Raw genomic sequence first — 18040 nt, 5'->3', positions numbered from 1 at the left:
CAATCTTCCTGCCTCCTCTGCTGAAGTCTATCTCCATATCACCAGCACTAGTGCACTGGCAGGTGTTTAACTGTTGTACTGCATTAGCTCAAAGAACACTAAAATAAAAGCCAAGAGCCCCTTGCACAAAACCTCCAGAGTGATGCTTTGTTCTGGTGAATTCAGAGCCAGTTACAAAAGCAGTGATGAGCAGACTCCAGGCAACATTCCATTTGCAGCTGTTTGCACCATGAAAGTCTCTAAACATGAAGCATCTGCCATCACACTTCAGTGTTGGAGCTTCAAGAAAAAACTTAATGCATTTTAAATCAAGGTTGATGCCAAAATCTTAGGTTACAGGATTAAGTAGTTGTATACTTTCGTAACATGAACGATCTAGTCCAATGAATTTAGTGTCATCTTTTATTTCTGTTAAAATTTGTACTATCAGGTAGACAGGACTGGCTCTGCATAGACTACCATGGCTCAATGGTTGCTCCTGGAGCTACCTTAGCAAATGGTGCACCATCCACCCCTTATAACTGGAGCAGAATTGTGAAGTGGCCATACTCTCTGACCAGGTTCACTGTTACCAGAGCTTACAGTGTTTCCAGGCAGCTGAAAATAATTGTGTGAACAGGTTTACACACACAGCTGTTGGAAAAACACTGCTCAAAGCTACAGAGGCAGACAGTTTCCTCCTAAGTCTCTGTTCCCAAATACCAAATTGCAGGTATCTAGTGCCACAGTTTACAGACTGTGCAGAGGAAAAAATGCCACCTAAAACTGAACGGAGATCATTCAAAAGGTCACCAAGAAAAACTTTTTACAAAACCAAGTATATTACAGGAGTTCTGTTAAGGCATAGAGTACCTACAGGACTGCTGTTGTGTTGGAAGATATTTCTCTTTAGTAGAAAAATCTAATGTTCTGGTCAGGACAGCCTTCTATAGACTTCCCCTTCCAAAAAGCACAGTTGCAAGCAACTAGAACATGTCTCAGCAATTCAACCAGATGGCCTGAATCTTCTTTCTATGGCTCCAGTTAAGGAAGTTGAGTCAATTTGCTAAACATCTGCTCCAGAAAGGGCTCTGAACAGAAAGTAAAGCAACCAAAATCTACCACAGTTGTCAACATGGGTGACAGTTTTGCCAAAGACAGTAGACTAACACACTTGGTCAAATTATGAAGCCCTTCAGTCTGGAATTTCTATTTTTCCCCTCAATAACTGCTTTCTTCTTCCCTGAGAAAAGACTGTGGATTTCTTAATCTGGTTATTACATTGTCTGAAGCATACAGGCTCAGATTTTCATACACAAATACACATCTTCCAGACAGAGAATCTCACAGATCTGTCATGCAGGATCTACTGGGTCACTGTTCTGGACCAGATTTCACTGCCAGGCATTACATAGAGAAAAATGAAGCATCATTTCACCATTTTTTTCCTACAATAAGAACAGTAAAAGGACATCTTGATGCAAAATAACGTGTTTGCTAAAATGCTCCTTCCCTGGAGTTTTCTTGTGGAGACTTACGCCTGTCCATTTACTCTCCCAGAGGCATTTGCCCCTCACTTCTCTGACAAAAGGCCTCAGTCTTCTGTATCTCATACCACAAAGTCCAACCACATCCATTTACAGAAATGGAGTACTATTTCAATTCTTGAATCTTAGTGGTACAAAGGGTCTATGATGCAACAGCAACCACAACCCATGCTTCTGGAGCCAAGTATCAAAACTGTTAGATTTCAAGAGTCTGTCAGATGTTGACCTTGGTAGAGGGCTGACAGACTCCTGGACACGTCTTACGATACCTGACTTCTCACAAAGTCACATTTAACTACACAGATGAATTTGGCACTCAGCAAGTAATCATATGCACAATTAGGACACTTAATGTTCATTTTGCATGCAGTTATACATAACCCTTAGTCTTCTTTTCAGACATCAAGCTTTCTGCAGTACAATAAGGTGTACCTGCTAAGGTACTTTAACTCATGCAGTGAAATAAAACTTACTGTATTTTAACTTCAGTGTATTTATTCTATATGCTTGGAGGAACAAGGAGGGAGACAGAATGTGAGTTTGAAGGAAGGAAAATCTAATCCTAACCAATTTCAGTTAGTTTCAAAGCAAATGTCATCTAAAATTATAAGCATGAAATGCAGTTTTTAAGCCTGCCTGTTGCCATCTGCTTCCACTGACATTTAACTGCCAGCCTCATTGTTGGTAGAAATATTTCAGGTAACTCCTTATTAAAGCTGTTTATCTCTGTACACTTCACCTCAGTGCAACCCTTGTCCTCAAGATTCAGGTACTCAGGGTACCTTTGTAACTGTTAGCTTCTTTCTGTGAACTATCTAGTCGATCTTGAAACTGTTTGCTGATACCAACTCAGTCTACATTACTGTAATAAAGTTACAAGCCTTAAGAACTGAGGCTGATGGAAATGAAAAGGCACTGAACACCAATGAAAAGTTATTTATTACCCTGGCAGGTCATCCCATCTTCACCTAGATGGTCATTAACACAGTCAAGCTTGAGAAAAGCTTGGGAAAATCTATACTGTTAAGGAGTTAGTCAGGTTGTAAGTTGTGTTAAAGAGCAGCATGACGTTTTTCATGTGGGCTTTTAAATAAGGCATGTTAAAAGAAAAAAAAAGCAGTTAAGATTCTCACTGGGGGCTCAAGGCATTTGAAATAATATAACATATTCCAGCAGGATTTTCCGACAGGCTTTCCTTCTCCAGTGGTAAATTCATGAGGAACCAACTATTAAAGAGTGAAAGGTTCCTCTGTCAGTTTCATATGTTCATGGCTTTCTTAATGTTGGGAGTTGAATTCCAGTATTTTGACACATTTGCTCTGTTCATTTCACTAGAACTACTTTAAATGTTTGCTTTTTATTAGCAATATATACTAACAGTCTTTAATAAAGTAGCTAAAATTTTTGCAATACAGATTAAGTTGCCTTACCTACCTATTCAACTTAACACAAACAAAATATAAAAGCAATAATGAAAAAATATTTTAATATTGCCAGGCTAGCAAAATAAGCAGCTCAGCTGTACAGAAAAATAGCTGCACAGAAAAATGTTACTGTCTACAGCAAGAAGACACATCTGCTGAGCCCCAGAGGCATGTTTCATTATATTTAGACACCACATCACCTGCAGCCACAACTCCACCCATAAATGTTTGTGGATGAAGCACAAGGTGTTGCAGAGCAGAAGAGCAGAAAAGACTAGAGGCTGTCAGGGGGAAGAGACAGAGCACAGACTGAACTCACTGCAGTGACAACAGGGAGTCTGGATTCAGGATTGTCCACCCCTCCTCTGTTTGCACATGTTGAGTTTACCTATGGCTCTATCACTCCTGTGGCTGTCAGTTTAGATGCTCTACTCTGCAAACAGTAGCTAGTCACTCTAACTAAGCTGTTCGAGATGTCTTAGTTCTCTCAAGGAAACAGGAAAAAGTACTCAGCTTACTGTGGCTACAGGGTATTCTAGAGACTGAAGAAGCCAGAGAGTACTGACAGGAGTAATTGATGCTTCACCAAATTGCAAGCTAGTTGAAACCTAGTATTGGTCACTGTCATTATTCCAAAGGAGAATTTCAAAACACTACTTGCCATTTAAATGATCACCAACTGAGATAACTCCCTGTTACCTATCATTGTTTTTGGTCTTTCAAGTGTCAAAAATCTGATTCGCATGACAGTCTGAGAACACAAATGCAATTTCAGGTGCGCTTGTAATAAATGCCTTCTGCCTGGATGTTGATAAATAAGCAGCTGCTCTTTGCTTTGAGAATGGAGGGAGACAAAAATAGGAGCAGGAGAGGGGAGAGAGAAGGAAAAAGCTCCTTCCACCTCCTAAAAAAGGCCCAGAGTGATAACCTGTTTGAGAGGAAACAGCTAGCAAACTGATTCGGTGTTGAGATCATTGGGAGTTTAACATCAGAAAGCACCCCACCAGAAAACTCACACTGAAGGCAGAAGAAAATGTGGTTAGATGTAGGTCAAAGAACAGGAAAGGTGACAAGTAGGAATGCTGTAGCAAGAAAGAGATGCTCTGCGGAGAAAACTGAGTCTGAGTAACACAGACAAGAGTTGCATGAGCCTCAACATCTGAACTATGAGACTCAGGAGGACAGAAACACTTGCCTAAGTAAAGCCAGAAGCAAAAACATCACTTAAGCACTGGGTAAATCTTGAGAAAGACTGCACCATAGAGACACTCAGTCCCAACATCTGGACTTCAGGGCTCTTTTGACAATTCACTGTCCCCTGCTCCTTCCCATGCTGTCAGTCTGCTGCAGAGTCCGTCCTCCATCAAAGTCGAAAATGCTGTTTAATTCTCTCCGCACTCTGAAAGGACATTCAGAAAACACCTGGATATGCAAAGCTCTTTTTTTAACTTTAAGATACAAGCAATAGTACATTAATAAAAATCAGAAAAACATGCATGCCATGAGATTGGCAGCTTTACACTTGGAGAACATATCTGTTTTGCTTTCCCTTCCTAAATAATTGCTAGAGTCTCAATATCTTTGAAGTTTGTAATTTCAATTTTTTTTATATATAAGCACACAGCAGCTTTTTAGATGTCAGTGGGTAGGAAGAAAACCTTAAGAAGTAGGGATAACATAGCTGAGCCAATTTAATTTGCATCTACAGAATTAATTGACCCATAGAATTAAATTGAAAAGTTTTAATGTAAAAATGGCCTATAAATCACAGGAAAGTAACGACATGGTACAGAACATCAATAGACAGACATGGTAATAAGTTCAGGCAATTAGGGATGCCTCCGCACCTAGCAGCAGAGACAGGTCAGCTCCTGGCATGTTCCCAGCTCTCCAGGGAGGGCAGTTCAGCTGCCTGCAAAAGAATTCACAGACCACAATGCACTTGGCTATTCCTCCAGCTGAGGTGACCCAGCATAAGCAGGAACCAGCAGAAAAAAGGAGGACAGAGGTGCAGCATAAGGGCTTACAAACCCAGACCGCGCCCTAGAAACTTGTCACTGACTGTGCCAGTCCATCCAGGTGCAGTAAGGCAGGAGAGAGATTCTTTGTTCCTGCTTCATAGGTGAGATGATAGGTTCTTGAAGGTAGAGGACAAACATGCTGTACCCACGCAGGTAAGTACTTCAAAGGCGGTGCCATATCAGTAATGGCCTCATCTATCACCTGCAGCCTGCCTGTCTGCCTCTGCTCCACAGTGAGCAACCAGAGCCCACAAAGTTATCAGGACCAGCAGCACTGGCTCCAGTTAATCCTCTCCCAGGGCTCCCTCACTGCCAGGCACCAGTCACAGGCAAGCACTGCTTGTACAGCGATTGCCCATGCTGTACCTAGGGACTTCTCCAAGTGGTCTGACCCTTATTTCTTGCTCAAATACATGCCCAGAAATAAGAATTACATTTTCCCAGGATTTAAAACTGAGGAAGTGAACTGAAGCACCAACAGTCTAAAAGCCTTATCTCAGCTCTCACAATAAGGTTAGAAAAGAGCAAACAAAACCCCACCCTTTCACTCAACAGGTCTAATGGCCTACAAACTGAGAGTCAGAACCAATCTGACAAAGACACAGCTACCTTAGTGCATGGTTATTAGATCAGAAGTGGACCAGATGTTCCCCCTTATCAATAAACAGAGCTCTTCCATTTCCACTGCAAGTCACTGACAGCTGCACACACAAGATATGCTTTCACTAAATCATGTGTAGAAAGTGGTGGGTGCATGCCTGTTAGATCTACTGAATTCAGATTTCCTCTAAACTGACACAAAAATTTTGTCAACCCCTTGTCTTTAATTTTTCAGGTTGCTTGTCTCCACTCAAAAAGATTTAGATTAATGCAGCAAGAGCTGACCTCAGGACAGCCTCTTCACTGCCCTGAGTGTATTTCCACTCGTGAAAACGCTTCAGTGACAATGTTAAGTGTCAGTTGTGAATAAAATAGCAAGAGAATATCAGGAGATACATCTCAAAACAAAAACATTCTGCTTGAAATAGTAAAACAGACTGCTAAAACACAGGAAGCACATTTAGCATTCATTACTGTTGTGGCAACATAGCACAAGCAAGGCACGTGAATTTAACACCATTTTGAACTATTAGTTCTCAGGTTTTGAATTCTCCACCCAACATGGGAAATAACATCTGCAAGGACTCAGTGCTGACTTTTGTCATCTCCTGCATAGCTGCAGTCCACTCACTTTGCAGAAGCACTGCTTCAAAACGTTGCACTTTCACTACAGCTTTAACAATTTGCTCCCCTGGGCTTTGTGCTGGTTTCTCACTCCTACCACCTATTGTTATCCTCCTTTCTCCAAGGTACTTAACCACTTTAGGGATCCAAGTAGTCTGAAAAATAACTGCTCCATCACAACTGCTAATACTACATGGAAGTTCCTTCTGCAGAGACTCACTGTCACAACACAGATTGTTATCTCACTATCAGTTTTTCAGCTTTTGCTAGACTGCAAGTTAACTGCTGTCATGAGTGAGCTGAAGGAAGACACTTCTTCTGAAGAAGCAACAGTTCCCATGCAGATGATCAGGTTCCAAGAAAGCCTGTTTTATGACTTCTAGAAATTAAACTGAAATAACTTCATCACCATTGTAGATTTTACAAATTCTGCTATTGCTCTAGGAACCCGAACACTTTGATTGCTTTTTTCTTCATCCATCTGGAGATCTTAGACATACCCCTCATCAAGCTGCATTTTCAGCCTGCACAGCAGCACTTTATTGCTGATCCTCAGCCTACTGCATAGTGTCAGGTAAAGAAACAGGCAAATGTTACAGAAATTCAGTTTTATCAGAAGCATCTCTAAATATTTGTGGAGGTACTTAATTTTGCCCAAGTGTACAAAAAAAAAAAAAAAAGGAGAATTTACCAAGTGTTATTGCCATGGTCCAGTGTCACGGAGAACAGCAGCCCTTATTTTGCTTTTTTACTGTCCAGAATACTAAAAAAAAATTACATTCAGTTTGTTTCAAAACAATCCACATCAGTTACATCTTCAGCAAAATCACGCATTTAGTCTCCATCGCCACCCCTGATATGCATCTATCTCCTTTGCATCTGATAAAACACATATTGCTTCTAGAGTGTTGCAATGCATTTCCTAAAGATTTATTATGACCATGGCCAGAGGTGATGCAAGCCCAAAGTGACAAGCAGTCACATCCCACCGCTGCAGGCAATCTGGCTAACACACACAGACCAGGTCTTGTCCATCTCTCTGCCATCACAGACCATAGCAAGCAACAACTGCCACACTCTGAAAAGTGGTATTCAAAACAGCGTGAGCTCAGATACAATGAAATAATGTTTTCTCTGTGCCCGGTTTTGTAAAAACAGCCAAACATATTTCCTGGGTAAATACTATCCCAGATTAATCTAAGCGTAATTGCTGTTCTTTCCAGCACAAATTACACTACCACAAGCCCTGTGCTGCTATTTCAGTGTGTTATTTCTTCTGTTACATTGTTTTGAGAGCGTATGGAAATCAAGCCTTGTTTACTGCTGAACAGAGGCCGGACAGGTATCGACTGAGCCAATTATTCTCCCTGCCACAGGTAAAAATTCCAGAAACAAGCAGCGCATGTCACAAACCACTTCTTGTCCCCACAGTTGAGGCCTTGCAACTCAGAATAGCGTTACAAGAAGGGATGGAAAAATACACTGACACTTTTTGTACAAGAAGCATATTTTTCCCTTCTTGTTCAAGTAGTCCAATGTTTAGACAGTTTCTTAGTTTTCATAGCTCTTCAGCAGCGCCTGGTGAGTGCTGCAGCACCTTTACTGACAATTGTGGCTTTATGAAACTACAGCATGTGAGAGCAAATTCTTTAAAAAAAAAAAAAAAAAACACAACCATTTTTGTAATTCAAAACTGCTTTGGCCAGAAGAAAGCTGAGAGACAGCCCATCCTGGCAGGCAGGTGGGGCACTGAGCTTGCAGTGTGTGAAGCAGGGCCACCCACAAGGGCCACCTGTGTGTGCCCAGGACCCCCCAGTACACTGTCATCCCCATGTTTCACTGCCCCTGTGCAGGCATGCTTCACCAACACACGCAGCAGTAACACAGCTCAGATTAGCTTGGCCTGATCCTGGTGTTCATACCCATGCCAGCTATACCGTCAGATTGGCAGATCTGACTGTGGGATTAGGCCTGACCCAGCCAAAAAAAAAAAAGAAAAAAGAGTCAAGACTGCTTCTCACACCAGCAGAACCAACTGAAAACACACACAAAACCACAGCTACAGGGTGCGGTTCCAGAGCAATTTAAACTCATTTAAATCTTGGCTGCTGCAGTCCCACCTGGCCATAAATACTGCCTGTCACAGGGTCAGCATGAGCAGCTGTGTCACCACAGCCACTGAAGAGGCTGAAACCCAGCCACGCAGATCAGCTTTTGAAGGAGTGATCAGACTCCAGACAGGCTGGGTCTCTGTGCCACCACACTGCTGAGAGTCATGGCTCACAGCAATCCATAAGATCAACTGAAAGTATCTCAGCAAGTTCAGGCTATGCAGAATCTGCAAAGGTCAGCAGCGAGGTGGGAGCTGGGATCCCACTGTAATTAAGACTGGTTGAAATCAGCAGTTTCACTTATGAAAGAAGCTGGACCTAGATATAGGACCATGTTTTCAGCAAAGCCACTATGTCCTTCAGTTTTTAAGCATGTTATCTTGTTTTCAGTCGCTTTAACTGTTTTTCCAGGCACAGGTACCCTCTGTACTGAGCTACAAAACACCTTCCACACAATCCTGTAAAAACACAAGTAGAAGACTCACTGGCCTTCAACCCTGCAGAATACTGGCCCTCGTAACAGAAAATATTTATGTACATAGTTCAGGCTTTTTCCAACTCAGCTCCCCTTTTACTGCTCTATGCTGGGCTTCTGGCTACTGGGAGGCTCCCATTCTGCACATACACCCAGCATTTTGAGTAGCTGTACAAATCAAGCACAAGTGTGGGAGGATACCCTCACTTTTTAGGTGAAATGGCCAATAAAATAGGGCTAGTATGTACAACTATTCATTTCCCAGTCTGGATGTCCAGATAGATTTTTGGAGCCAGATAAGAATCAGTATAAACACCTCACTGGAAGCCACAGGGATTTTGCTACACACTGAATAGAGTAGGTGAAGGTTCACAGAGGATGTGCAGAGAGTATGTCCCTTATTGCCTGCTTTTGCTAGTGCTCAGCCTGTGTACCCAACCTGGAGAAGCTCCTGAGGAGAGAACTGCAATCCCTGCCAGCTCTGGAGGCTGAGGGTTGAGCAGCTCCATACCTTGAGGAAGCAGCTCCATGGGCTGGCAGTTGTTTGTCCATGGATGTGAGTCAGAGCCATGAGTTACTGTTCAAATTTGACTCCCTATAGATTTGCATTGAGCAACGTGTTAACAATAGCACTGACATGATCCCCTAGGTAAGTTTCTTGCAAAGACACACTCACTTGAACAAAACAGCAACTTAATTTGACGCTGACAACAACAAACATTCTTATCAGCTATTTATTTTCTTTAGCATTTTAAAACATATTTGGAGCAAAGAAGGGTACCCTGTAGAGTTTCTGCAGATACCACCTGACTGAGGGGCAGCAGGGAAGCTGATCTCTTATGCAAGGCACTTCTTTGCTCTGCTCCACAGATCTCCAAGGGCCCTGGTTCCCTTTTCTGTCCCATGTAGCAGATTGAAGCAATGCCTGCCTTCACCAGCCATGGTCTGGCAGACCAGAGAATCCCTGTCAGGGGAACCCACCTATATCTCCCTCCACCCACCTCTGACACTGACGCAGTGCATGTTCTGCTGGCACCCCCACTCCAAGCACTGGCACCCCTGCTGCAGATGTCTGTGGCTTTTTGAAGTCAAGCACAAGCACAGAAGCACAGGAAGTGCTGATCCACCAGAGAGCTGTGCAGGGCCCAGCCCATGCCTCTGCCCTTCTCACTGCACCCACAAGCAAGGTGCCCGCCCTGGATACTGCTCCCCACTGCATCTCCACCATCTCACATCATGGGCACTGCTCCCTCTCCACCTTGCCAGCAGTTTGGTTCCATAACACATAATGGCTTGAAGATGCATGTTCCAAAGGAAAAAAAAAATTTAAAAAATCACCCAAACAGCCTCAGTAGTAAAGCAAACATATCAGGTTAATCATTTGCTGTGGGAGGCACAGCACAGTGTGCTTATCATCCCACTGAAGTATGACCCACCAATCCTGCCTATCACTGCCAGCATTTTTTCCCCTACCTTACACCCAACATATTCCTAGAACCTCAGAGCAGACTGGAATCAGCAACAGTGACCACTAAATCTTGAGCCAGAGCAACTATGTAGCTGAAACCCCACTTAACAGAGAAGGCAGGCTGTGCATCTGCATGCTTCCAATTCACCGCCTCCAGAGTTGGACTTGATCTAGCGCACTCGCGTGTGCTATAAAACCTGCTTCCAGTGCAATATTAATATTTCCTGTTTCAACAATGTTCAAGTAGCTGTAAGCGTGCTGTAACAGAGCTCACTCCCTTCTTTACCAGGAGATGAGCCTTGCACAAAAAGCGCATGGAGCCACTCCTACCACATGAATTATGAGCACTTGGTTAAACAAAGCAGTTAAACTTTTCAAGTTCTCATTCAGCAGTTTAATTATTAGCAATGTACAAAAGAGTAGAAGAGATAAACAGTATTTGGTTGCCAAATTACACCCATCAATAACAAAGGAAAGTGTTCTCAAGAGCCGCAAGTGCTAAAGAAAGCATACACCCAGAAGAATATATATGCATAGGATACAGTTAAGCTTTTTTTTTTAAAAAAAAAAAAAGTTTTTTACCCATCTGTTTTCATTTAAGAAAGTCCTATGGAACATTTACCAAAAGAATTTTTCCTATCCAGTTGAAAAAAATCGTCTTTTGTTCCCCTGCATTCAATACAGACGAATTCATAGATTCTCCATTTAAACACTTTTCTAAAAGCCACTGCTTTGCAAGCACTCACATCCTGAATTAGGGTGCAGTTTCATCGAGGTGTAGGAAGTGTTACACTTCAGGTTTGCCCTGCCTATCTCCACAGGCAGAGCAGCCCTCAAAGCTCCATGCTGCTCATTTGTCTCACCCAATAACCACGAGCATCAGGCAGAGGCACTCCTGGAAACCATGACCAGAAGCAGCAACAAAACCCTCACCACTGGATGCCACAGACAGATCAGACTGGCACACACCCAGCACACACCCAGGTCAGACCCATTTGCCAGCTGTCCAGCTTCAGCACAGAAGATGAAGGCTTCTCTATCTGCTCATCAACATGAGACAAGCTGCAAGCTACTGATAGCAAAGCCGTGCTTCAATTCACAGGAAGAACAAAACTAGAGGATGAGACTGTGCGATACTTCGTTCAAACAGATATCATCACACCTCCCTTTCAGTAACTTGGGTGATGCTGAAGCACTTAGTTTCCCTTCTGCTTAGAGAAGGGACCTGGGGCCACTAACACAGATGTTAATTCAGACATACAGAGCATGGAAATGCCTGAAATCCTTTGCAAATCTAGACATCCATAGCTGCACTCACTACAGCTATACTGCATTCCTAGCAGTGTCATGAAGCTATTCAGGCATTTCTTACAGAATGCACGTATGTATTTGTTAATTCACACAGGTTTCCAAGAGACCAAGATAAAAAAAGAACAAAGTTTTGGGGAAAGCATATTTTCCTCAAAGACAAAGTGCTGCCTTACATCCCAAACTTTACACTTAGTTAATCTGGGTAGTACTCCCAAGAATTACACTTTTCGTCTTCTATGACACCAAACATTTTCATCACAGAAATAGCTTGTACCTCGAGTTCTATTAAGCCCCCATTAGCTGCAATTTGGTCAAACTCTGCAATTGATTGTGCTGGGATTGAGAAATAAGCCAGGCAACAGCTGTAGCCAGGCTGGAAACCAGCTACATAAATTCAGTTGCAGTGAGCCTGTTAACACAGTTTCTGCTGTATGAGCTACTTCCTTCTTACTTATATGATCTCACTTGAGTTTGTGCTGGACGCAGACATCTGACAGACTCAGCACAGCACCAAAGAAAAACTTCTACAGCTTTTTACCTTTCCTTTTCCTTAAGTAACTGACAGCACACAGAGTTGGAGGCACCTTTTAATAAGTGGTCCATGAAGTCACAAAGTTTTGGCAGCAAAAGTCTAAAAGAAGGCCCAAAGGCTTTGTTCTGAAACAGTTTCTTCAGTGAATAGTGTTCACCCTGAACTAGCACCAGAAGGGGATCCTCTTGCTTGGTTTTGTTCAGCTATTTCCTGGCTCTAAAGATGAAAATGATCAGCTATGAGGATTTTTTCCAGATGCGTGTCTTTGACTAACTACATTAGCAAAACTAGAAACACAAAGCTAGTATTTAAATTAGGGGTGTCTTCCCAATTACTTTACCTTTATGTTATTAGCTCTTACATGCAGGGCTACATTTTTTTTTTTCCCACCACACCAGTTTGCATCAGGCTACAAAACGTATCTGAAATCTGTGTGCATCTTTAGACACCAAAATGAAATGCTACTTGCGCACATGTATTTCCCAGCAGAGGTAGTCACAGTAAAGCACCAACCTTCCTCAGAGCAACCTGCAGGCTCTGCCAGGAACTTGAAGCCAAAGTCAAAAGTCCAGGTTAGGTTAAATGTTAAAAGCAGTATGAGGTTGCTAGAGCAAGACTTGAAAGTTTGATAGTCTAACTTGGACAACTTATTAACTCTTCTAGGGAAGTCATTGTAGACGCATTGTTCAGTGTAGGGAATTGTACTTCTCAGGGATTCAAAGTGCAATTTGAGTTATAAAGAGAATCTACAATTTACAGTAGGCTGAATATCTGAGTGACTGAACATCCACCAGAGTCTATGCATACAGAGGGCACTGGTCAAAGGAGAAATGGTATATAGAAAAGACAGAAGGACACTTTTGTCCACTCCTTTTGCTCCCTGGGACTAATGACCAAGGCCAGGAGAGAGGCTACAGCTTCACACACTGACCACTCAGGCCAGCAAAAAAAAAAAAACAAAAACAAAAACAAAAAAAACCCCTCTGAACTCAGAATACTATTATGAGATCATATCTTAAAAATACTTCGCATGTTAATTGTGATCATTCTTTCCCACAGCACATAGGAGAGCAGGATTCTTAAGGCAACACCCTGAGCAGCTCAGGCTGGAAGGCAATCAACAACCCCTAACATCCAGGTGAAAACCAAGGCACAGTGGAGGGGCCCTTTACTCCTTGTCAAAGCATCTTTAACTGCATTGGACTTTATGGCAGATAACACGTCATCTGTCCAGATGCACAGGTCCCAAGAAGAAGCCAGAGCAAGTCTGTCAAGCAAAGCACTTGCTGCTGAGGCCACATCACCTGCACCTGATGAGTTCCTGTGTGTTGAACAAGTGGACAAAACATCCATTCAGGGCTGGATCACTAAGTAGCAGAGGTCACCCTCAGCACTGTGTCTCCCAAGGCCCTGTCCCCTGCTCTGCCTCACAAGTGACAGCAAAGCAAGTTAAGGTGACTCCAAGATCAACTCCAAAAGAAAACTTCATCAGCGGGACAGACACACAACACGCATCTCCAGCAACCACTCCAGAAAACATCATCAATATTGACCTTCAGTGACCATCTCCAGAAGACACTAGAACACCTCCAAAAGTCTCTGGGATATCCAGTAGGTAGCAGGAACGGAAAATGAAATCTGCAGGCCCTCAACCTGCACCACCTGGCAGGTGTCCACAGAGGGGAACACTCAGGAGAGTGAAGGGCTTCTGAGCTGAGGGGCCCATTGCCAGGCTCCAGCTCCCCCACTCTTCCCAAGGCAGGCATTGCCTCCAGCAGTCAAAGATTTTGTGTTTCTATAAAAAAACATTTTCGAACTAGCTTTAAATAAAACTGTCACACCAAAACTTGGAAAGCTGCTCATTAAGACTGCAGGGCACTCTGAGTTTTGCAAATAATTTGCACATTCATTTCTAACATTGCCTAAAGTATCAAAACCTCCTTACTGGGATGGCAAAACCAAGGGCTTAAACCTTGCTGCCCAAAGGAACCAATAGAAAGCACAGGCTGAGCAAGATCCCAGCACAACAGCAGTAGGAGGAAAGTGCTCAGGACTTTTTGTAATCGGAGGTTTGGGAAACAAATACAGTTCACTGGGAAGGAAACACCTGGTAACTGCACTGCTTTTCACCTCACTCACGTTGGAGTTTAAAGTTATAAAGGTCTACTCCAAAGCCACTAAGTTATAGGACGACACTTGAGACTGTCCTCCAGAATTGTGAAGCTGCAATCCAGAAGTTGTAAAGTTGTAACTTCAAAGATGCAGTTGCATTCTGGTCACAAACCAGTGTGACACCTATAACGCCATGCTACAGAATTAAAACCCGGAGCTCTGACTAGAACGTAAAGCGCTGAAGTTACAACGCGGAGCTGCAGCCACAACGCGTACAGAAAGTTCTAAACGAAAAGAAACTTTTCTAAAAAGACAACACAGCGGCCAGAAAACCTGCCCGGAATCCTGCCGGGGGTCGCTGCGAGGAAAGCTACGGCAAGCCGGAGCGCACCGCCGCTCTGCAGCGGCGCCGGCGGGGTTGCCTTTATCCTCCCCAGAGCTCCTCTTTGCCCATCGAACCGAAGCCGGCGAAGGAGAGGGGCTAACAACACCGCCAGAGCGCCCTGCTCCCGCCGTCCCCGACCCACACCGACTCACAGCCATAGCGGGGCCGCTGCAAGGGCGCCAGCTCCTCATGGTGCATCCTGCCGCCGCCGGAGGGACGGCGCCCGCTGCCGCCGGCCCTTCTTATGCGCCGGCCGCCCCTCGCTGATTTGCTGCCGCTCGGCCGCGCCCGCCCCACGCTGGGACGCGGGGATGTGGGGTACGGCTGCAGCGGCGGCGTGAGAGCTATGGGGCGCCGCCGCACGGGAGCGGAGGGGGGAGCGGAGGGGGGCGCGGGGCCGGCACGGCACGGCACGGCAAGGCAAGGCAAGGAGGAGGAAAGAACAAAGGGAAGAGAAAGAGCAAAGGAAAGAAATTGGAAAAAAATAATACGAAAAGCCCCAAAGAAGGCGGAAAGCAAAGAAGATAAAAAGAAAAAAAGGGGGGAGGAGGGAGGAGAGGAAGGGGAGGGAAACAAAAAAACAAAACGTTAAATATTAAAACAATAAAAGACAACAGTAGCAAAATAAAAGACAACAGGATGAAGCAAGAAAGCAAAACAAAAAAGAAAGATGAAAGAAAAAAAAAAAAAAGAGCAAGTAAGAAAAAAGCCAGTGACAACTACAGTGAAATAGAAAACAGGTTGAACCAAAATTGGAAAGGCCATGGCACCTCTCTGGTCTTTTTCCTGAAAAGAAGTGGTGAGGAGGGCTGAGATACCAAGCATGGGATTCCGACCTGCAGTTTTGCTTTGTCAAATAAGTCTTGTACTCCACAAGCAGCATTCCTACTGTGCCTAGAAGCCACCACTGCAGTTTGCTATGCAGTCAAGGCACCTCAGGACAAGGTGCAGCTTCAGGCCTGTTCCTTTCCAAGGCGTAGGAATGGGGTGGGTGCTCTCACTGCTGGCTACCCTCAGGCCAGGCTTTGCTGCAGGCAGTGCATTACCCTGCTGCAATTCCAGAGTCTGTGACAGTGTGGTGGCCACCAGCTCCTGGACAACACCTGGGATGCACCAGAGAAGACTGGATGTGAGCAGGGCTGGAGGCAGAGGCATGTTTAACTGTATGAGTTTCAGTGTTGGATCTTGCACTCTGGTCGTAACAACCCCAGGCAACCCTACAGACTTGAGGAGGAGTGGCTAGAAAGCTGCCTGATGGAAAGGGAGTTTGGTGTACTGATGGACAGTTAGCTGAAAATCAACCAGCAGTGTGCCCAGATGGCCAAGAAGGCCAATGGTATCCTGGTTTGTATCAAGAACATGTGAGCAGGACTAGGAAGTAATCCTGCCCCTATGCTCGGCACTGGTGGGGCCTCACCTCAAGTACTGTGTTCAGTTTTGGGCAACTCAGTACAGAAAGGACATTGAGGTGCTGGAGCAGGTCCAAGGAAGGGCTACAAGGCTGGTGAAGGGCTTGGAGAATATGTCCTATGAGGAGAGACTGAAGGAACTGGGGCTGTTCAGTCTGGGGAAAAGGAGGCTGAAGGGAGACCTTATTGCTCTCTTCTAATATCTGAAAGGTGCTTACAGAGAGAGTGGGGTTGGTCTCTTCTCACTGGTGACAGGTGGCAGGATGAGGGGAAATGGCCTCAAGTTGCATCAGGATAAGTTTAGGTTGGGTATCAGGAAACATTTCTTTACAGAAAGGGTTGTTAAGCAGTGGAATAGGCTCCCCAGGGAGGTGGTTGAGTCACCATCCCTGGATGTGTTTAAAAACCATTTGGATGTGGTGCTCAGGGACATGATTTAGTGGAGGGTTGTAAGAGTTAGGGTAGTATGGTTAGGTCATGGTTGGACTCAATGATTTTTAAGGTCTTTTCCAACCTGAGAAATTCTATGATTCCTTGTTTTAGGGCTGTACTGTGCTTTTACGGCTGCCTCTAAGCCTTCAGTGGGAAATGGTAGAAGAGAGAGCAGAGTCTGTGCATATCTGTAATCCAGCAGGAAATGCAGTGACCTTCACTGAGGTTTTCCTCACTCCCTGGAGCAGAGAGTGATGACTTAGTGCTCAGGCATGCAGAGCAGCACTGGAGTAGCTGTAGTCCTCACCTGTCTTTATGAATGCTTCTGAAGCATCCTTTAAGCAAGCTCCCATACACTTGCTCTGGCTTTTAGAAGCAAAAATGGGTGACCAAACCCAATGAAGAACTAAGTTCAGTTAAAAGTGAATTTGATAGAAAACACCATCTTTCCTATAAATGATTTTTGCTGACTTTTATTTTTTGCTTAGCCTAAGCCTGGAAGAGAGGAACACTTTCTCTTCTTTTTCTTTTATTCTTCAATCTCTGCCCTTCATTCTGCCACTGAAGGACAATGGTATGCAGCCATCACATGCCCAGTATGTGTTGATACTGCATCTGACAAAATGTAGACCCTTCTCTTGCAGCACCTGAAATTCCCCATACAGTTCTCCTGCTCTTTGCTGATATTTGTGTCTGTGTGAGGGCTCAGCCAATCCATCCCAAAGAAAATCTACTTAATTTTTCCTTTTGGTAGGACAATTTCTTTGAAATAATTTCTTCCTCTGTACCACAGAGCAGGGAGAAGAAATGAAAGGCCAGAGTGGGGAGGATGGAGGAGTTTTTGGCAGCATTGCCTTCCATGATGCTTACAGAACAGCAGTAGGACACGAACTCAGTGCTCCCAGCAGGAGATGCGGCAGGTGTGAGAGTGCTGGAGTAACAAGCAGTAGCTGTGTGGCTTTGTTCATGATCTTTCACATCAGATTTGCTAATCCCTGCTTTTCTGACTCCATCAGCTGTTGGCAGCACATAGGAGGCTCGCAAACCCCAGATGCACTGCCCACCCCTCCTGCCACCTTCTCCTCCTCCCAGGCGTGACCAGGAAGCCTGCCTGTAACTCATATCAAACAAACCAGAGGCTTTTAGCTGGTCCTAGGCAGACTCAAGGCTGCTGCCCATTTTCTCTTCTAAGTCCTTAAAGAAGACTTAGTAGTTCTCACAGCTTCTGAGAGGCAGGCACTTAAGAAATCAGTGCAGTCAGATATCTAGAGTAAATGTTTGAGGGTGAACATTTCCTGTTCGCGGTCCAAGTCTTTTAGTGGAGCTTGAGATCAATGTCCCCAGCACTATCAAGGGCATCACACAGTGGGAAGGTGTTCCTCGATGCGTTGTTACTGGCTCCAGTGCCAACCCACGCACCTACTTGTGAGTGGAACAGCAGGCCGGTGTGACGGCTTGCTGCATATTCAGGGGCAGCTGCTCATTGCTCCACGGTTAAAAGGGAACAAACCTGAAGGGAAATTGTGATAAGGGAGGAACAAAAATGTTGGGCATCTCATTGACTGAGCTCAAATCTAAATGCTGTAGTGGCCTATGCTGCCTCATGCTTC

The 18040-nt window shown here is 44.3% G+C and overlaps 1 protein-coding gene across 6 annotated transcripts in view; it reads right to left on the bottom strand.

Moving 5' to 3' along the window:
• The window catches only part of IQGAP2 (IQ motif containing GTPase activating protein 2), a 119210-nt gene extending 104395 nt beyond the window's left edge, over positions 1 to 14815 (bottom strand). For all 6 annotated transcript variants that reach the window (XM_042875150.1, XM_042875151.1, XM_042875152.1 and 3 more), the window contains exon 1: positions 14742 to 14815. In XM_042875150.1, the coding sequence (XP_042731084.1) occupies positions 14742 to 14787 (46 nt within the window). In that variant the 5' untranslated portion in view covers positions 14788 to 14815. The remainder of the gene's footprint in view (positions 1 to 14741) is intronic.
• Between the last annotated feature and the right edge of the window lie 3225 nt (positions 14816 to 18040).

This window comes from Lagopus leucura, unplaced genomic scaffold (genome assembly GCF_019238085.1).
Source record: "Lagopus leucura isolate 7727_CA_CO unplaced genomic scaffold, USGS_WTPT01 Super-Scaffold_100014, whole genome shotgun sequence".
Classification (NCBI taxonomy): Eukaryota; Metazoa; Chordata; class Aves; order Galliformes; family Phasianidae; genus Lagopus; species Lagopus leucura.
The sequence above is the reverse complement of the archived record's forward strand: the minus strand, read 5'-3'. Positions and strand labels throughout refer to the sequence as shown.